Source organism: Vanacampus margaritifer, chromosome 2 (assembly GCF_051991255.1).
Source record: "Vanacampus margaritifer isolate UIUO_Vmar chromosome 2, RoL_Vmar_1.0, whole genome shotgun sequence".
Lineage (NCBI taxonomy): Eukaryota > Metazoa > Chordata > Actinopteri > Syngnathiformes > Syngnathidae > Vanacampus > Vanacampus margaritifer.
In genome coordinates, this window is record NC_135433.1 from 51,109,437 (window position 1) to 51,130,232 (window position 20,796).

Here is a 20,796-nt window from a genome sequence, read left to right on the forward strand (position 1 = left end):
TATCAGCAGCTCGTGTTGTCTTACCTGCTTTCTGTAGACATTCACACAATACAGTACTTCAAGCTGCTCATTTGCCAATATAGTGCAGTGAACTTTAGTACAAAAAGAATTATTGACTGATTCCACTGATTAAATATTTCCCCGCCCATAAGAAATCTGCAGAAAATGTATTAATATTATTGTAAACCACAGTTGCATTATGCACAGTTGGAACATTAATACTTTCCCAAATTACAGTATATGAAAATGGTAAAAAAACAACAATGGATAAACTGATTTTTTTCAAATCCAATAGACATTAACGCTACTGAAGCAGGAAATTTCATTTCCAATTGCTACCACAACCTGTTGACAAAAAAATGAAACTGCACACTTCCTTCTTCACCTACACAATGCGCACATGACGTCACATCCGCAGACAGAGGGCGGGAAATTCAAACCTGAATTCAGTCTGAAAACTATTGGACATTATCTTGCAGCATTGCGAACTGCTAAATTGTTAATCTACTAATTTGACGTTTCAGTCATAAATGGTTAAATAAAAAGGTTATTATAAAGTTATTTTGGGCCAAATTGTTACATAGAACAGCTTTAAAGTAAAAATAAATATTGGACCTGAAATAATATTATAATTATTATTTTTTAAACAGTTCCTAATGATTAAATGCAAATGTATTGAACTCAAAATTATTACGCGTACCGCACCACAGAAAACAAAATTAGTCCCCATTATATGTATTATTGCAGTTTCTGTAAACTTTTTTTTTGACCTTGTGTGTACTGTAATCATTCATTCGCAAAATAAAACCCTGCAAAGTTTAAAACTCATCTTAAGTCTAACCAGCCATCAATTCCTACATGTGATTTTATTGTGATGCCGTCACCTGCTGCATCATTCATGGTGTTACATTGTACTACCCAGGAATTCAACCCTGAGGAGTTCTACCATCTGCTGGAGGCTGCGGAGGATGTTGCCAAGGAGGGTCACCTAATGAAAACTGACATTCCTCGTTACATTGTCAGCCAGTTGGGACTCACCAGAGACCCAATTGAAGGTGAGGGGCAAGGCAAGAACTACACTTAAGGCAAAAGTATTGGGTCACCTACAAATTTCATCTTAAGCTGTAGGATGTCCCAGTATAAATCCGTTTGTTTGATTTGTAGCCTTTTAATTGTGATTCAATCCACTTCTTCTAAAAGAACATTTTTGAGGTCACTGTTGTTGGATGATTGGGTCTGGCTCACAGTGTCTGCTACACAGTATTTCATCCCAAAGATTGTTGAGCTGATGTGAACCTCAAGTTTTTATGCATAAAAATCATCAAAGGACATGAAGAGGGCCTTTCCCTAAAGTATTAGAAGTTTGCCCTTGTTCAAAATAGAGAGGTTGATGTGGACCCCCGAAGAACAAGCATTAGTGTTTCATCACACCACAAAACTGGGAAGTTGGACATTTCTGACATGTGACGAGGTAAAGTGCATCAGAATGCCACAATGTGACTGTTCCTATTCACAATGTCATGTTAACATGACTAGTTTTATGTCGCGTAACAATGAGGGTTGCCGGTGTAATGTGTCAATGTCAGTTAAGATATATAGATTGTATTTATCTTAATTTTTCTAGTCTTTATTTGATGTTTATACTACATGCCAGCCTTGAAAAAAAATATTTCATATTAGATAACTCATACAGGCTGCATATCTGTCCTGCACAATCAACTACTGCAAAAACTAAAATCTTAAGTAAGATATAATTTCTTAAATTCAACCTAAATTTGCTTTATTTAAATTTGACAAGTTATTTTTACATAAAATGAAATTGTCAGGCAAGATCATTGTGCTTATTTTAAGATAATTATTACTTAATTATCTTATTTGATCAAGCAGTCTTGGTATTGAGTGTTAACAGCCAGTTTTAAGTACTGTGAGGATTAAAACAAGCATTTCCCACATTTTAAGATGACAACTACCCAACATCAAAGGCCCTGAACTGGGCTTTCATAAGTTTTCTTATTTTAAGAGTTTGCATAATCTAGTAATAAGATAAATGGGGAAAAAAAAGTATGAAAACAATCAGACGAGTGCAATATGGCTCATTTCGTTATATTTACTAAACTCATTTTTCCTTGTGTCAGTGCCTACCCTCAGACTTGAAGGTTGTGGGTTCAAATCCTGGCTGGGTCATGACAATGAAAATGGGACCTGTTACCTCCCTGCTTGACACTCAGGCTAAGTTATCCAAGCGTAAAAAAAACTCATGCATTTTAAGAAAATAGTTCTATTTATTACAGCTTAAAAAAAAGTTGACATTACTAAATAAAAATACTATTTTCAAGATCGTAGTGGTTGATATGGGCCTAGTATTATTTTCTTATTTTTCAAAATTCTACAGGTACATTTTCTTGTTCTGTTGGCACATAATTTTGCTTATTTGAATGAATAATTTTCTCATTTTACTATATTTTTTTTCTTAAATTTTCTACAGTCCTTTTTGCAGATGACCGCAAATGACAAGCTTATCAAGGGTGTCCTCCATGTTTTTTGTTTACTTTTGACTGGAATGTTTTGTGGTCAGACACAGCAGTCTGAAATGCAGCATATCCAATACTTGCGGATGTGAATGCACCTGCTCAACTATAGAAGTACGGGTAAATGTCATGACGATCCAGTGAGTAGTTTTTAAGGGGGTGTTCATAAAATTTGAACCCAACACTTTTGTGAATCTGTGTAAAAAGTGGAATGACGCACATATTTAACAAACAGTTGATTCTGATTTGATATATTTTCTTCATCAGATATGGTAAACCTTGATAGTTATGACAGTGAAGGACCTCTAACTCCTGAAACAGATGACTCGACAGAGGTGAGCTAGTTTTTCCAGTGTATTTCTCATGTGAAGCATACTCTTTATAGTCAATTAAATTAAAATTGTCTTATTTATACAAAATAAACTCAGCCTCTCCAGTGTTTAGTCGCAACCTTGGTCTCTGTCTTTCATATTCAAATGAAAACCGTCTTTGCTTTGCTCCATTCCCAAGCAACTTCATGCTTAAGGATGATTGTGTGTATTTGAATAGCCATGTTGCTAGGCAGATATTGACTCAATCTGTTTTCCAAAGGGTAAGATTAGAACAATGAAGCCACCAGGTGAAGCAGACTTCCAGTCCATCAAGCTCATTAGCCATGGAGCATATGGGTAAGTAGAGCAGCTGCTTCACTAATGATGATGAACCACAAAAGACAAGTAATGGGTCGTGAAAATAATCATGCACGTGAATGGATGTTTTTCTTTTCTTTTCTCTTTTTTGATCAGTGCTGTGCATCTGGTGCGACACCTGGAGACACGCCAGCGTTTTGCCATGAAGAAAATTAACAAGCAAAACCTGATCCTAAGGAACCAGATCCAGCAGGCCTTCGTCGAGAGAGACATCCTCACATTTGCCGAGAACCCCTTTGTGGTGTCCATGTTCTGTTCCTTTGAGACCCGTCGGCACTTGTGTATGGTCATGGAATATGTTGAAGGTGAGAAAATGAAAAACTCAACCTTTCATGGCAGCAAGGCAGTAGTGACACACGAGCAACTAAAAAACAAGCACATTGTGGCTGATTCAATTTCAACACGCACACTCATCTTGGTCAGCTGTTTGACTAGTAAGCAATGGGAATCCGTGACGGCCATATTGGTGGGGGCAACGTTCTCATCGAAGCAAATTCATGTCAATTGAAAATAAGTCATAACTTGCTAATATCTCAACTGATTTTCAAGAGGAAGACTTTTGAAGGCCAGAGATTCGCCTACATATGAATTTTCACTATCATATTAACACCATAAAACATGTCAGAAATGCTAATAAATAATGCAAACGTCACTCTTAAAAGGTGGAAGTTAATGATTGTTATGTAAGAGCAGCTACTTGCTGGTGCAATAAATGCAATTTACATAATAATGATCTGTTTAGTTGACTGATCGCAAAAATCATCAGTGATTACTGATTAGTCGATTATCAGCAAGATGCTTTAACCTCTTGCTACCAAAATAAAATGAAATATAATATAATAGCACAGCAACATTTTCGTGGGAGAATAATGTACAGTATTAGTTCGTCATCATTGTTATTTTGGTGATACACTTAACAAGTTCTGAATTCCACTGTCAGGAGGAGACTGTGCCACTCTGCTGAAGAACATTGGGGCTCTGCCAGTGGAAATGGCTCGAATGTACTTTGCTGAAACTGTCCTTGCGCTGGAATACTTGCACAACTATGGCATTGTCCACCGTGACCTCAAGCCTGACAAGTAAGACACTTTACGAAAATTCATGCCTAAATGTACAGTAAATAACATATGGAGCAGTGTTTACTTAGTTACACATTGGAAATAATGGTACAGTATACCTAATACATTGTATCTACTGTACGCTTTTTCACCTCAGCCTTCTAATAACATCAATGGGCCACATCAAGCTTACCGACTTCGGCCTGTCTAAAATGGGTCTGATGAGTCTGACCACCAACTTGTATGAAGGACACATCGAAAAGGACACTCGTGAGTTCTTGGATAAACAGGTAGGTGAGCACATACAAATCTTACACATCTTGATGTGAACATCTGCGATATAGCTAAAGATTTGTTTAATGGGTGTATGTTAGATGTTAGTATTCCCTACTAGTATACATACATACATACAGTGTGAATGTGTTAGTGCAAATCGTCTTTGACTGTCTAGAAGAGCGCTATATAAATCTGATTTATTATTATTATTATTAATGTACGGTATGTACATGACATTCACACGCTCGCTTATTTTTAAACCTCAGGTTTAAACTTTTTCTTGACGCTGCTGCAGTGACAAGTGCAGTCCAACAAAAATGTAAAACCTGTTTTTGCGTGTAGGTGTGTGGAACTCCAGAGTATATCGCTCCTGAGGTGATTCTTCGTCAAGGGTACGGAAAGCCAGTAGACTGGTGGGCTATGGGTATCATCTTATATGAGTTCTTGGTGGGGTGTGTGCCTTTCTTTGGAGACACTCCGGAGGAGCTGTTTGGACAGGTTATAACAGGTGAAACATCAAATGTTAAATGCATCCATGTCCACCATTATATTTTTATCATTCCCATTGTTTGACCTCTCTTGCAATTATGTGTGACTTGTTATGTCCCCCCACAGATGACATAGTATGGCCTGAAGGAGATGAGGCGCTCCCTGTTGATGCCCAACATCTCATCTCCTCTCTTTTACAAACAAATTCACTTGTTCGACTAGGAACAGGTCAATAAGTTAGTTTGACATTCTCGCACACTGCATTTAAAAGAAAATTGTGATTGAAATTAAGAATTATTAGAAGGCAATATAATATAATAATACAGCTATGTAAGTTCATTCAAATAATACAATTAATGATATGAAGTGAGGATGCACTGTATGCTCACGGTAGCAAGTGGTGAGTCATTGAGCATGAGCATCTGAGCAGTACGGTAGTTAGTAACTACAGCACATGTATATAAGTGGGGACATTGTGTTAACTCATTCACTGCCCTTGACAGCTATAGACGTCAAAATTCATCTGAACTATTTCTTATAGAGAACTCTATAGAAAATAAATAGATTGCAATTATGCATTATTATTATTATTATTTATTGATGTTTTACCATGAAACTGTTCTTAACTCATTCACTGCCATAAATTCATTTAAACTATTTCTATTAGTTTAACATTTTTTTCCACTTTTGTTAACAAGAGTATGAAAACCTAGATTTTTTTTGTACATTTAGAACAGATATAAAATTTGTGATTACTCGTGAGTTAACTAGTGAAGTCATCCGATTAATTACGATTACAAATTTTAATTGCCTGATGCCCCTAATTTTTAATAATCTTTTCTTTTTCCTTTTAAATTTTTAATTTTTCATAATCTTTTTTTATTAATAAGGAAAAGATTATTAAAAATTAGGGGCGTCAGGCGATTACAATTTTTAATCATAATTAATCGCATGACTTTACTAGTTAACTCACGATTAATCACAGATTTTATATCTGTTCTAATACAATTTAAAAAAATCTATGTTTTCATACTCTTGTTAACAAATGTGGGAAAAAAATGTTAAACTAATAGAAATAGTTCAAATGAATTTTTGACGTCTATAGCCGTCAATGGCAGTGAATGAGTTAAACATAAAAACAGAATACTGTACAATGATTTGCAAATCATGTTCAACCTATATTTATGTGAATACACTACAAAGACAAGATATTTAATGTTCCAACGGATAAACTTGTTTTTAGCAAATAATCATTAACTGCAGTGATTCACTCTCCTTCTCCCTCTTCTCTATATACGCCCACCTGCTTCCACCCCAATCTTTGCCTAGTAGGGGGCGCTTTTGAAGTGAAGCAGCACTCCTTCTTCACAGAGGTGAACTGGAACAGCTTGCTGAGACAAAAGGCCGAGTTCATCCCTCACCTGGAGTCAGAGGAAGACACCAGTTATTTTGACAGTAAGTTCCCTGCTGTGATTTCAGGGTATGACCTTAAAGTAGCACACCAACCAAAGTAATACCTTTGCTTTCGGCCAATTCTAATTATTATTGTATTATCTCCCTATATTAGCACGGTCTGAGCGCTACCATCATGTGCATTCATACGATGAAGATGATACCAATGATGATGAGCCAGTAGAGTTACATCGCTTCTCTTCATGTTCACCACGCTTCAGTAAGGTCAGTATACAGTTTTGAAACGCCTAGCATTCTTCAGCTGTTTATGTGGGAATTCACTCATAGCTAGAATGTTCTTTGCAAATGTAGGTGTACAGCAGTATGGAGCATCTGTCCCAGCTGGAGCATAAACCCCCAAATGTAACTTTACGGGAGCACAAAGTTCCAAGAGAGGACCGAATGGCCAAGAGAGAAAGTCTGGGTAGTTTTACACTCAGGGACAAGAGCTGGAGGACTGGATCACCTGAGATGTGAGTGCTGAATGCTGCTAAGAGGGACGATGAGAAGACAAAATAATCGATCCATTTTTCCCTGTGATGCAGTAAAATTGTTAGCTGATTCCATTTTTAAAGAAAGCTACGATTGTTTAGAACTTAAACAAATAAGTAAATTGGCAAAAAGCATTTGACTCATTCAAACCCAAAAACATATAAATGTTTTTTAATACTTTGTTCTTTACTCCCAAGAATGTGTTAATACGTTTTTATGTTGTTGTTTTTTTGAGGTCTGTAGAGGTCGCTTAAAGCAATGGTATTTATTTCAAAAAATGACCAGCAGGTGGCAGTAGAGTATAAGAGATCAACCAGGGCCATGTTTTAACCCCAGTGTTTTCAACAGGTTTCTGAATAATAATGACATTTTGCTATATTCTTTTTTTTTTTTTCCTTTTAGTTTCAGTTTTATTTTATTGAATGGACATCAGACAAATATATTATCACATGTTCACAGCAGCCAGCCATAATGCTGCAACATTAATTGATCATAAATATAAGATATGTTAAGCGTTGTAACACGAATAATAACAAAATCAGCTACAGACAGTTGAGCATGCACCTCCTTAATGCTAAAGAGCTTAAACATGAGCCTCACACACGAACTGTATTCCACTTGTTACCTTCATTCAACCTTAGTTCGTCACAATTGGATGGCAAACTGCCTTTTGAAATGTGCATTTCCTGAGTGTACATAAAGCGGTGGTAAACGAACAAGCCAGACATTTTGCTATATTCTAATGTTTATTGCTTCAAAACGGAGAGCGATACAAATACTTTTTTTCCAGATGAAAGAAGAGACTTTAATCTTTCTTTTGGTGGGTTCCATGTTTTTATAGCAATCAAACACAATATTCTGTGGGCCTTGCAAAATCAGTCAAAATCCAGTAAAACAGCCGGAAGTGAAGGGGGCTGCTTCAGTGTTGACTGGGACTGAATGAGTTAATAAAGTTTGTTTTCGTTTTTTTAAAGAACCAATTCTATTTATTTATTTATTTTTAGGAAGCGTTTGTCCTGCTCAGAGTCTTCTTTCACAGAGAGCGACTACAGCCCTCCATCTGGGGCCCGAAGGCGCTTCTCTGCCCTCATGGACACGCACCGCTTGGCTTCACCTCTCGAGGTGGACTCTGAACAGTCCCTATCTAGGGGCCAGCCCCAAGTGAAGGCCAGGGGCACCTCTCTGGAAGGAGCCATGAGTGCCATCTCCTCGCAAGGCGATCTGAGGACATTCCTCAAAGAGAGCAATGGCTTCACAGCTGGAGGTAAGAAATGGAGATCACAATTGAAGTATGACCTGAAATGTTTATGTAAAATGCAAATGTTTTCTTTACCAGCCAGTGCTGCTGTTCTGGGGCTCCCGGAGCCCCAAGGGCCCAGAGGGGCCACCACGGACTTGGTGCTGCGGAGAGTTCGGCACCAGCAGCTCTCAGCTGAGGGAGAAAAACTCAACTCACGTCCAGGAAATAAAGTAATCAAATCTGCTTCTGCTACAGCTTTATCTGTCATCATTCCTGCAGGTAAGACATTATAATGATTTTTTTTTTTTAAGTATCAAACCAAATATGTTTTTAAATCACGAATTATGATATATTGAGTGTTACTTAATTCTCCTCCCCTCAGTGGAGCAACATGGCGCCTCTCCCCTCGCGAGTCCCATGTCTCCTCGCTCCCTCTCATCCAATCCATCCTCTCGGGACTCTTCACCCAGTCGAGACTACTGCCCAGTGGTAAATGTCCTGCATTCCCCCATCACCATCCACCGCTCTGGGAAGAAGTATGGCTTTACTCTTCGAGCAATACGAGTCTACATAGGAGACAGTGATGTCTACAGCGTACACCATATGGTCTGGGTGAGTGAGCGTGACGTGCGGCCTGTTTCAAATGTGATCAGCACAGGGTGTAGTCTGCCTCTTGTCAAGGCAGCCAGAAAAGAATAGACTGTGGCCTATGATGTCATACCTACTTCCGGGTGGCAACACCACATGCTAACGCCAATTACAACACATGCTAACGCCAATTGCACCACTAGTAAACAAACATTTACAGTAGTGCTTGACAGTTTACATACCCTGTATGCTGCGCTGTGATTGGTTGTTACCTGAGACCTGAGCAACTATGATACAATTTTCACTCGACAGCAAGTGGCAAAATGGCCGCCTTCTGATATTGATAAAAACTGCTGGATTTTGTTGCTTAACTCATACTCCACTAGCGCAATAATAATCAGAATACTGTATTTAAACCAATGGGGCTGCATAGAACATATTATTGTCAATATTTTGGGGGGGGTTGACTTCCCCTTTAACAAGTCATTTTATTTGTACTTTCAGCACGTGGAGGACGGAGGCCCCGCCCAGGAGGCTGGACTTAGTGCTGGTGATCTCATCACCCATGTAAATGGAGAGTCAGTTCACGGTCTGGTCCATACAGAGGTGGTGGAGCTCATCCTGAAGGTGAGGTGGAGTTATATCTACTTGACTCCAATAAATAAGTAAATTAACATGAGTAATATTTTATCTTCAGAGTGGAAACAAGGTGACCGTTACAACAACTCCCTTTGAGAACACCTCTATAAAAGTGGGACCTGCACGCAAGACCAGCTATAAATGCAAAATGGCACGACGCAGCAAAAGGCCAGGAACCAAAGAGGGGCAAGAGTGCGACATGCAATCATAAGCATGCAATGATAAACACTTTTTAATTTGTCTGAAGTCACATCATTGCTTGCTTATATTCCATTTGTTTTGTTTTGTTCCAGTAAGAAGCGCAGTTCCCTGTTCAGAAAAATCACCAAGCAATCCAATTTGCTGCACACAAGTCGCAGCCTCTCCTCTTTGAATCGCTCTCTTTCATCTGGAGACAGTCTACCCGCATCTCCCACCCACAGCTTCTGTGCCCGCTCACCCACACAAAGTTATCGATCCACTCTGGAATCGCCATACGTGGGTTAGTTGCTAATCTATCAACTTCAATGCAAACAGTTACTGTACACTAATCCTAATGACGTGTACGTGTTGTCATAATGGCCCCTAAGATATGACGTTCTCTCCGTAGGCACTTCCTCACAGAGCAGCTCCCCAGCATCAAGCACCCCCAACTCCCCAGCCACATCCCACCACATGAGGCCCAGCTCTCTTCATGGCTTATCGCCCAAACTTCACCGCCAGTACCGCTCTGCTCGCTGCAAATCTGCTGGCAACATCCCCTTGTCGCCTCTAGCCCACACCCCGTCCCCCACCACGTCTTCCCCTCCACCTCTGAGCGGCCACACAGTAGGCAGCTCCAACACCGTGCAGATGTTCCCCGTCAAGCTACACTCGTCGCCACCCGTCGCCCGCCCTCGCCCCAAGAGCGCCGAGCCACCCAGATCCCCCCTCCTGCAGCGAGTGCAATCGGCAGAGAAGCTTGGAGCGCTTGTTCTGCCTTCCTCCTCGTCATCATCGTCGTCACCTTCTCCTCTGACGGGAGGGGTGAGTCTACGCAAGCACAGCCTGGAGGTAACACATGGCGACTACAGAAGAGAGTCTTTCCACTGTGAGCACAGCCTACAGAGTCTGCTTGAAATGGAGGGAGAGAATGGACCTGCTCCACCTTCTCCCTCCTCCTCCTCCTCTCCTTCTCCACCTTTGGGAGGGGAAAGCAGTAGTTTGAAGCCTGTCAGAAGGCTGGGAAGGCAAGAATCACCACTTAGTCGTGACACGTTGGTACCAGTAGCGGAGAAAGATTCTCAAACCGCGGCTTCTGAGCTTGCTGGATCCAATACTGAGACCAAAACGACAAAAAGTGAATCAACCATTGACCCCAAAAAAACATTATCCACCTCTGGGGTTCTACGGAGCTCAGCTGCAATTGAGACCACCTCTTCTCTTGTAGTAACCCCGCTCGCCACTGAGACCAAACTGAAGCAGGGGGTCAAACCTCAAAATGCTATGACTTCTGAGGCTACTGTCTCTAAAAGCAAATTTTGTGAGAAAGTCGCCACTCCAGGGACAACTAAGTGCCTCCAACCGCAAGAAAGAAAGCAAAAGGATGCTCACATTGAAAGCGTCTCTTCAACTAAAGTTTATGCTGAAGACAAAACCAAATATGTAGCAGGTGCAGACAAAGGCGGCTGTCGCAAAGGATCGACTACCGAGTCATCCAAACCTCGTAAAGCCACAGTGTCTGCTGAGAAAGAAGGCAGTGGTGGTGAGAAAAAAACAGAGGCAACCAGGGTTAAAGGTCCTGCGCCTCCAGTTCCGACCCCAGTGCAGGTCCACAGTGCATCAAACGTACCAGCAGCTGTCGGTTCCAAAGTGGAGAGAGCTTCAAAGAGCTACCGGGGAGTGAAGGAGGACAGGACGCACCTGGAGGTGTTGGAAGAAAACCCCATGTCCCCGTCGTCTAACGCATCCTCACCTTGTTCTAGCAAGCCGCGCGCCATGTCCCCTGGGGATAGAGCCAGCTTTGTCACGCAGCTCACAAGTGTCGCCAAAACGGTACTCGCGCCGATGAAAGGGGGGTCGCAAGACTGTTCCAAGGTCAAAGACCCCTATAAGTCAAGTGAGGAAAAACGAGGCAGCTCCGCGGCAAAAGTGGAGGCTTCAGGTGGGGCTGGACGCCGTGGGGCTCAAACGATGGCTGGAAGTGCTCTCCAGTTAGATAAAGGAAACAGTCGGGGCTCAAAGCATCATTCGTGATCGAGAAGCAGAAGAAGCCAATCCTCCAATGCATTGCCTTTTACTGTAGAAGCATCCAAACATATCATATCATATCAATTAACACCTTTTTAATCAAACATAAATGCCTGAAGAGTAAGAAAACTGCATATGTGACTTTGGGCATAATGAGAAAAAAAAACAAGATGCATCAACTACTGTTTGAAAATGTCTGTGCACTAGCATATTATAGGCCTGTGGATGTCTCTGTCAAAAAGTACTGTAGATATAATTAAAAAACAAAATGCATGTTGTACATGGAAAATCTAAGACATTTAAAAAGCAGATGAAAATGAAAAAAAAAATAAAAATACTGAAGACCATGAGGTAGTTAACACTGTGAACAACTTTGCAACCATCTCAACATGCAAACCACATTCCATTTAACTTAGTTTGGTTAAGTTTAGTTAGCACTGCAGAATGATAAAATATAGCCTAGTCATGTATCATAGTAAAAGCAGGAGAAAAAAACGAATAAATCTATCATACTAGAGCCTGGACCGAAATACTTGTCAAAGGAGCTGGCAGGTGTATTGATTGGTTAAAGGGCTGAATTCCAGTGGGATTCAAGTATGAGATGAACTTGCACAGGGCAGGGCACTATGCAATGTGCTAATAATGCAACTTTAGGTGTCCAGGATAACTAAGTTTACATTGTTTTATTGACGAGTAAAAATGTAAAAGAAGTCATTGCAATAAGCCAAGCAAATCTGTTTTGCTTTTAAAGTTGTCCCATTTGATGTGTGCAATTGCTATTGTATGTGAATTCATTGTGTGTTATAGCGTTATTGAGGACTAAAGGGTCATAATTACCACTTAAAAAGTTGGTTGAATACACTTAAGGTTTTTCTACATATGCTGGTATAATTCATTTTATCATTCCTAATTTATTGTAGAAAATGTGGTGTTTTGTTTAAAGTTAGAAAACATTGGTGTCTGCTAAATGTACATGAAAAAAAACCGAATGCATGTAATGTGTTCTGGACGGTTCATCTGAATTGGTTTAACTTAAAAGATTCTCCCATGCGAGGGGTAAGGACTATAATACAACACTGACTGTCTGATCAGATTTCCTCCTCGGCATCACTGCAATTTGAAAAAGAAGACAAATCTTCTATAGCGCATGCATTGCCACAATGCAAAGTGTAAACCAAACATTACTTTCTGGTTACAAAAGCCTGAAGACTTTGTGACGTTATTGTAAAAAGACCATATATGCACGTTTGCTTTTTAACATTTGGCCAGAGTCTGTAGACTGGTGCAATTTGCTGCGCATAAGATTGTAGAGATTTAGGTCAATTTCTAACTCAAGAGATTGAAGTTGAATCATAGAAATGCTGTGTAAAAGCGCAGGTTTAGCGATAAACTGCGTTTCGAATTCGTGTTAGGAACGGAAGTGTGTCGTAAACTGAGGATGCCCTTTCAGTAGTCCTCGAGCTCAGTGTTTGTTTCTCCACCCTGGTCTCTTGAAGTCAATATCACCTGTAAAAAAACCTCGTGTGCAGTTTTAACATTACAGTTTATAATTTCAAGATACGACTTAAGTGTGTTCATGTAAGTCTTTAATGTTGCATCGTACTTACCTTACACTGCCATCTTGTGGATGACCTACCACAAAGGCTGATTTGTGTAGGTTTAGTGAGAAATCTGATGTCTACAATTATATTCATAAGTCTAATGTCAGTGAAGATGTTTACGTTATTTCTTAAGTTTTTTTCAAGCTTGTGACTTTTTATTTCATCCAATGTGCTGTGTAGGGGTTCAAAGTGGAATCGGTTGTTTTCGCATTAAACACAAATGTTTGGTGTGTCATGAGTTGCACTTTTTTTCAGATTTTGTCTCGTGTTTACAAACCAGAATTATATATTTTTTTGTTAATGAATTCATATGTAATTACACTGTTAGTTACTTGGGAACAATGGAATTATCATTAATGTACGTTGAGTACAAATAGGAACTTGTATGCCAAGTAAAAAGAAGTATACTGTAGACACCATTGTTTACTTGTAAGCAGAGACGCCTGGAAAATGTTACATTAAAATCAGTATAATTTCGATTTAGATGTCAGTAGATGTTCGGTATATATGTCAATTTGAGATGGGTTACAGGCCTATCATGCCATGGGTCTGTCCATTCAATAGTCCTACACTCGATCCTGTGGAGTACTGTGAGTCATATTTTTTTATGTATGACAAAGAGGATGTGTATTTTAAGTTCCTGTGTTGCAAGAAAAATAAAAACAGACGAAATGGTCATTTGTTTGTTTACTTTTGGAGAAACCAATTTCATCTGTCGTAAATAGACCAGGAAGTTGAGGAGAGTACGTTTTAGGAAGCTCATTGGCTCAGTCTCTGCCAATCACAATAGAGCTTAGGACCGTTCCCTGCATAAACAAGGAAGTAGAAGCTGATGGACAACTACAACTACTGTACACTACTTGTATCAACGATACAATCTCCCTGAGCTTCAGTGACTGATTTGGCTCTTTTAATTTAACAGAAAGATAATGTCTGAAAGAAGGTAAAAACAACACCGTCATTTTCTAGCGATGTAGTGCACTTGATTGGCGAGTTTGCGTTACTAACTTGAAGGGAATGTTCGATATTTAGCGCCGGTGATTGAAAAAAAATGTTTGGAAACAAGTAGCTATAATTAGTTGGCATTTCATAGCTAATCATAGTTAACACGTAGGTCAGGTATTTTTTATACTAAGCTATAGGCTCTTTAGTATTACCATTTCAGCTTGTCACATAGAAATGTTATGAAACAGATTAATTAGAACTAGAATTTTTTTTATCATTATTTATTTTTTATTTCGGTATGAATATGTTAATACTAGTTTATTAACAGATGATGTAATAAGATTTTTTTCTTCTTCTGATATTGACTTTTACTTTTTGTAGCATAAACTGTGTCCTTTCATACTGTGGGCAGAAGACTAATAAACCACCAGCAGCTCTTTTACTGGAAGTAAATATCTGAAATTCCTTGAGTCACAGGGTGCAGTCACATGGTCTCCCTCTCTTAACTACCATAGCCACGAGTAGTTATCCAATTCGTCTAAAGGCACATAATCACGTTAAATAACGGTTGTTGCCGTAAATAAATAAAATAAATAAATACTAAGGATGTATTATTTTCATATGTCAGCAGTGCTTTGTTATGTTTGTTCTTCATCTGCATATAGCTGCTCAGTCTGTAAGGAGTGTTCCCTCATGGCCAGTCTTGTTCAAATAAGATGGTTATGAATCCCGGTGCTTCCTCAACTAACTCTCAGAGCCAGTCTGCTGCAGATGAATATATGGACGACTGGCACTTCCTCCCTTCTACTACCTCAGCAGCTTATCTGTGCCATGAAGAAGAGAGAAGAGAAGACACTGAGGAAAGAGGCAAAATCAAATCCAAGTTGGTCTCAGCGTGGAATAGTGTCAAATATGGTTTGTTTAAGCTGCCAAACTACATTACAACTACAAGTGTGTATTTGGTCTCTTGATGTCTTGTTTCTCGTGTATTAGGCTTGTCCTTCAAGCAGAAATCAAATTTGAGCAAGAGCTCTCCTGTGATGATGTTTGGAAAGTCATATCAGCTCAGGGATCGAGGTGAAGTTGCATTTGCAATTTCAAGCAGATAACTTAAACACGATGCTTCATTGCTTTGCAAGATAATCTAATTTGTGTTTTATTATTTCAATGTCAGGGGAGAACGAGTGTTTCCACCACTCCTTTGCAGCTCTGCTGTGGTTGACGTACAGACGAGGTTTCCCTCAGCTGACAGGTTGTTCTCTGACCACTGACAGTGGCTGGGGATGTCTTCTCCGTACAGGGCAGATGCTGTTAGCGCGAGGACTACTTTTACACCTGATGCCACAAGGTGACACAGCACCGCAATGTAAACCATATAAAAGATCCAAAGGATTGCAAATGTGTAGTCGTATACTTTGGAAAGCTTACGTTCTAGTGGATCGGCGGCATTTCTAATAAGGTGTCAAAATGTGTTAAATTATTAGTGGTCTAGCCATTCTCAGTATGACAATTCACAATGCTGGATGTAAAGAATACTAAACCGTTTTTATGAGACTTCCTGGCCATCCTAAATTGTTGTGAAATACAGTTTGGGTTTTCAAATTTGCCACACCCTTTTCTCACATGCCTCATGGAGCCAACATAAAAACAATGCTGACCATCTTTTCTTTATCCTTTCCAGGCTTGACATGTTCTGTGAGCCATCACATATTCAAAGACGATATGGATCTCCCAGAGGTCCGCCCGGAAGCCAGACCGGTGTCTACACAGAATTCCAAAGGGCTCAGAAAGAGTGTCCGAAAGCTGAGCTTGGGTTCCCTCCTGGACAGACGCATGGAGTCCACAAACAGGAAGGTTGTGTCATGGTTTGCGGATCATCCCTCAGCTCCTTTTGGGATACATCAGCTGGTAGAGTTTGGCAGAAGTTTAGGGAAGAAAGCAGGGGACTGGTACGGACCCTCAATTGTGGCGCATATTCTGCGGTCAGTAATTATTCCATTTGTAGATCAGCTTGCTACATTACTGCTGACTCACTCTGAAAATTCTTTATAATTTTGTTTTAGGAAAGCTGCAGAAGCATCATCTGACCTTCCCAATCTTGTCATCTATGTTGCACAAGATTGCACCAGTTAGTGCTTGGGGAATCATTTAATTTAATTCAATTCCTCAGGGACCGGTATCCAGCATGTTTTCCATGCCTCCCACAGCCAACACAGGTGGAGATCATTATCAGCCTTCTCCAGAGATGGTTGATTAGCTGATGATATGAATCACCTGTGTTGGCTGTGGGAGGCATGGGAAACAGGCTGGCTACCGGTTCCTGAGGACCAGGGTTGGGGACCTCTGATTTAGTCAATGTCACCCACTTCTGATTTACCAGTAGAACTTTAACCAGGACAGACATGGTTCATTTATGCACAGTGTTGTCCAGTCTACATAGATGATGTGAAAGACTTGTGTGGGCGGCGTCTTTCCGGAATCTCTGCTGCATCTATTCAGCCCTGGAAGGCCATCATCCTCCTGGTGCCTGTGCGACTTGGAGGACAAGAGCTCAATCCTGCCTATATCACCTGTGTCAAGGTAGTATGATGTCTGTTATTGGTGGGGGAGGGTTGGGCTGTAATGGGATGACCCGCAATTGCATTGAAAAAATTGTATATCAACGGTATTTTTCTAACCAAACACAATTCTTCAATAAGCAGGGATAAAGCTCCAATACGTGTTTTCCACTAAAAAGTCTACAGAGGTCCACTGTATGTTTTTTTTTATTTTATGTCTCAGTAAAAACATGGTCAGTGTAACTATACTGGATTATTCTACAATGAAACAAGCCTATTAGTAAATTAATAGGCAATGTTGCATTTCAAGTGTATTATTATTCTTTTGTAGCTTTTAATTTCACATATAGATTTAGTCGCGGGTAGGGCTGGGTATCGATTCAGATTTCCAAAATCGATTTGATTCAATTCAGAAGGCTCCGATTCAATTCGATTCACAATTCACATTGATTATTTGATTCAGTTAAGGATATCGTTCAGTATCAATTTTAATTTTATATGGAAAACATTCTCAGGAGTACCAATGCTGTAACTAGTAGAAACTTTTTGCTCTTACTTGATGAATTAGTATGAAAAAAATATTAATATTTACATTTAAAATTGAATCCAATGCAGTTACATGAATCATGTATTTTTTTATTGAACATGGCCTGATCAAAACAAATAATAAATGAAATCGGAATTGAACAAAATTCTAATTGAAAAATTCGAAATGGAAAAAATATGAAAAAATAATAATCAATAAAATATAAATATAATAAATGAAATAATTTAAAAATAATTAATACAAATAATACACAAATAACAAAATTAAAAAAAAATTAGAAATTGAAAAATAAGAATATTTACATTTAAAATTGAATCCATTGCAGTTACATTAATCATACGTTTTATTGAACATGACCTGATCAAAACAATAAATAATAATTGAAATTGATTACAACCACAGCACTATGTAAATAAAGTGGCAAAAACACTGGGCTTTTTTGTAGAATAAATGTCCCTGTGACGCGAGAAGGCACATTAATTTATGTTGAGGGGCATATTCATGGTTTTATGAAGTGATATCAGGCTATGAAAAGGAATATCGATTCTATATCGATATATAGATTTTTAAAACCCAGCCCTAATCGCGGGTATTGAGGCCTGTAATTACTTCAGTGTCTACAATTAACAAAACGTTTTCCACTCATTTTTGCAATAGAAAATCTTGACGTTAGAATACTGCATTGGTATCATCGGGGGCAAACCAAAGCACTCTCTCTACTTTGTTGGTTTTCAAGGTATGTCCACTTCCATGCATTGTCTTGCAATTATTTAAATCGCCTGTATGAACATTTTTTACTTACCTTATAAATTTCTGCTTTGTTGAAGATGACCATCTGTTGTACTTGGACCCTCATTACTGTCAAACCACGGTGGATATAACAAAGAGCAACTTTCCTCTAGAGGTAACCAGAAATGTTGGCACTCTTCTCCTTTAAGCTTGTCTTAGGCCACCACCAATAGATTTGCTTTTTGGCAATGCTATAATTAGTTACCATACACCAGGTGTGCCAAACTCATTTCATTTCAGGGGCCATGTTTACCCAAATTTGATCTCAAGTGGGATGATGAACCAGTATGTCCGTGGCCTAATAAGCTATCAATAACTACAGGTCAAAAATATTTACTGTTTTTTTAATACAAATTTAATATTCCCATTTATTATCTTAGTGCAGAGTCACGTGAAATTTCTACATGAAAATTAGTGCAAAATTATTGCAACAAATCCTGCAGAGCAGCCAAATTTCAGAATGTCATTTATGTGGTTGGCAATGCGCCCTCCAGAGGACAAAATTAGCAACGACAGTTCATTTGAGTGAAAACCTGCTGTTTGTGGTCTGTCCTCATAGGCCAGATTGGGTCCCCTGATGGGCCAATTCTGGCCAGCGAGCCATATGTTTGACACCTCTGCCATAAACAGTATAACTACATTGACACTCAGCAGAGCACAGACCTCCACCAAGGCCAAACTGTTAACAAAATGGGAAATGTGTCATGGAATGCTGTTTGTTTATCCCTCTGTTTATTAGTAGGCAGGTCGTGTCGTGTTTTAATGGAGGATGTTGGTGGAGCTAATAAGGTTCTGGTGGTGGATGGTTCTATTGATGCCATTGTTACAAATTAAATTAAAAAAAATAATAATAATTATCGTACCTTCACATTAGATCCAGTTCCACTGCACTAAAAAGTTTTGTGAGAATTGGTTTTGTATTTTTTTGCGTAATACTGCTTTTTAAATAATGTGATGAATAATGTGAATCATGTCAAAATGACCCCTGTGCAAAAAGCACCCCAGCTAGTGGTGACCCAGAGCCAAGACTTTGACTCAGTCTTATACGAAAAGGACAATTTCAACGTTTTGCATTTTCACCTCTACATGTTGCAGTCATTTCACTGTAAATCTCCAAGGAAAATGCCTTTCTCTCGCATGGATCCCAGCTGCACTATCGGATTCTACGCGAAAGGCCAAAAGGACTTTGAAATGCTTTGCAGAGTTGTCGATGAGGTAGGCGGATATGTGGAACTCTTACATGCAACTTGATAATTGTGGCAGTTTTGTCATTGCTGCCTCCCTCGCCCTCCAGGCTGTCTCCACATCTGCAGAGACGTACCCCATGTTCATATTTGCTGAAGGTCATAGTCGAGTGGAGGAGGAGGAACGCCAGACCTCCGGCAACAACATCACGTATATCCAGAGGAAGAGCAAGCTGAGGAGGGTCGACACTAGTGACAGCATGGATGAGTTTGTTCTTTTGTGAGCCAACATCTGATATGGCTTGAGGAAAAATATGCTCAAACTAAAACCCCAATATCTTCAAGTGGAAGTCAACCTTAAACATTTCTTAACAATAATATGTTATATGTGACCTCACTAGTCTAAACATGACATTCTGATTAATATGACAATTTTGGAATATGAGTAATGAAGCAAAATACAGCGTTTTTTATCCATCTAAGGGGGCGGCCATTTTGCCTCTTGCTCTCGACTGAAGATGACATCACTTTTGCTCAGGCAACAACTAGTCAGAGCTCACCTGTTTTCTGAAGCTGCACTGTGATTGGTTGTTACCTGAGACCTGAGCAACTGTGATGTCATCGTAAGTCGACAGCAAGTGGCAAAATGGCCGCCCCGTGAGATGGATAAAAATGGTTGGATTTGGCTGCTTAACTTATATTCCACAAACGCATATGCCATATTTAGACTAGTGGGACTGCATAGAACATATTATTTTGAAAAACAATTGGGAGGTTGACTTCCCCTTTAAACTGAGACCATCGCGAAAAATTTGTGGTCAACACATCTGCCTCACATTTATGATATATTTTTTTAAATTTAGCTTCTCATACATCCAAAACATGCATGTACGGTTAATTAAAGACTCTAAAATGCCAATATACAATATGCGAGTTATAGTTGTGAATAAGAGTATGAGGTCAAAGTCAGGAGCTCCCCTTTGCTATACAAAAATGGATGGATGGATGGATCTGAAACTGACCAATGGCATGATACATAGTTTTATGGTTATATGTATTCTTTCACAAGGTTAAACTTCATATTGCTCTTGGGCAATGTATTATTTTTCTAATGCTTTATTCAAAAACATAAAATGAGTACTGTACTAGCAAGAATGAACAATAGATCTGGAAGCGTTACTGCAACAAATATAGCCTTTCGCTGTTTAACAGCGTGTGACTTTCTTTAAATGGAGGAGGAAAAAGTCTTATGGACAACACGTGACACTAAAATAACCTAATGCTGTCATGGATGTAGCTGATTACGCGTCCTTAAATTTTGTAACTGGCCTCAGGAAAAACAAATATAAGCTCATATTTTTGGGTCTTTGTTGAACTGTACTGTACAATTTTTCTCAAGGAGGATTCGGAATAAAGTTGATGAAAATATTCGTCTCTTAGCATATATTGTTTTGCTTCTTTGGTTCCTGCGAAAAAGTTCGAGGTAAAAAAGCTTCGTGGGTTTATTCGCGGA

General features: G+C 39.3%; 2 protein-coding genes across 6 annotated transcripts in view; both read left to right on the forward strand.

The window, feature by feature from the left end:
- Positions 1–13,936, forward strand: part of LOC144043517 (microtubule-associated serine/threonine-protein kinase 1-like) — a 39,898-nt gene extending 25,962 nt beyond the window's left edge. For 2 of the 4 annotated variants that reach the window (XM_077557229.1, XM_077557230.1), the window contains exons 10-26: positions 923–1,055; positions 2,796–2,863; positions 3,120–3,196; positions 3,314–3,522; positions 4,158–4,296; positions 4,433–4,565; positions 4,894–5,059; positions 5,167–5,268; positions 6,373–6,495; positions 6,608–6,717; positions 6,805–6,965; positions 7,989–8,503; positions 8,607–8,836; positions 9,317–9,439; positions 9,510–9,643; positions 9,745–9,932; positions 10,041–13,936. In XM_077557229.1, coding sequence (XP_077413355.1) covers positions 923–1,055; positions 2,796–2,863; positions 3,120–3,196; positions 3,314–3,522; positions 4,158–4,296; positions 4,433–4,565; positions 4,894–5,059; positions 5,167–5,268; positions 6,373–6,495; positions 6,608–6,717; positions 6,805–6,965; positions 7,989–8,503; positions 8,607–8,836; positions 9,317–9,439; positions 9,510–9,643; positions 9,745–9,932; positions 10,041–11,665 — 4,236 coding nt within the window. In that variant the 3' untranslated portion in view covers positions 11,666–13,936. The remainder of the gene's footprint in view (positions 1–922; positions 1,056–2,795; positions 2,864–3,119; positions 3,197–3,313; positions 3,523–4,157; positions 4,297–4,432; positions 4,566–4,893; positions 5,060–5,166; positions 5,269–6,372; positions 6,496–6,607; positions 6,718–6,804; positions 6,966–7,988; positions 8,504–8,606; positions 8,837–9,316; positions 9,440–9,509; positions 9,644–9,744; positions 9,933–10,040) is intronic. The other 2 variants (XM_077557231.1, XM_077557232.1) reach the window with 2 other exon arrangements.
- Positions 13,937–14,058: 122 nt separating this feature from the next.
- Positions 14,059–20,727, forward strand: LOC144042914 (cysteine protease atg4da-like). Of its 2 annotated transcripts, none has more exons than XM_077556002.1 (11): positions 14,059–14,203; positions 14,871–15,120; positions 15,199–15,282; positions 15,380–15,553; positions 15,887–16,187; positions 16,269–16,333; positions 16,637–16,785; positions 17,968–18,046; positions 18,138–18,214; positions 19,195–19,314; positions 19,394–20,727. In XM_077556002.1, exons 2-11 carry the CDS (start codon positions 14,922–14,924, stop codon positions 19,565–19,567), a joined length of 1,422 nt encoding a protein of 473 aa, XP_077412128.1. In that variant the 5' UTR covers positions 14,059–14,203; positions 14,871–14,921; the 3' UTR covers positions 19,568–20,727. The 2 variants fall into 2 exon arrangements, with proteins under 2 accessions (XP_077412128.1, XP_077412129.1); XM_077556003.1 differs by having other exon boundaries at positions 19,248–19,314; positions 19,394–19,541.
- The last annotated feature ends 69 nt before the right edge of the window (positions 20,728–20,796 follow it).

Coding starts and splice junctions, on each gene's coding strand:
- LOC144042914 (XM_077556002.1), top strand. CDS start 14,922: ATGGTTATGAATCCCGGTGCTTCCTCAACTAACTCTCAGAGCCAGTCT. Junction 15,554..15,886: donor TTTACACCTGATGCCACAAG/GTGACACAGCAC, acceptor TATCCTTTCCAG/GCTTGACATGTTCTGTGAGC. Junction 16,786..17,967: donor CCTATATCACCTGTGTCAAG/GTAGTATGATGT, acceptor TTTTTGCAATAG/AAAATCTTGACGTTAGAATA.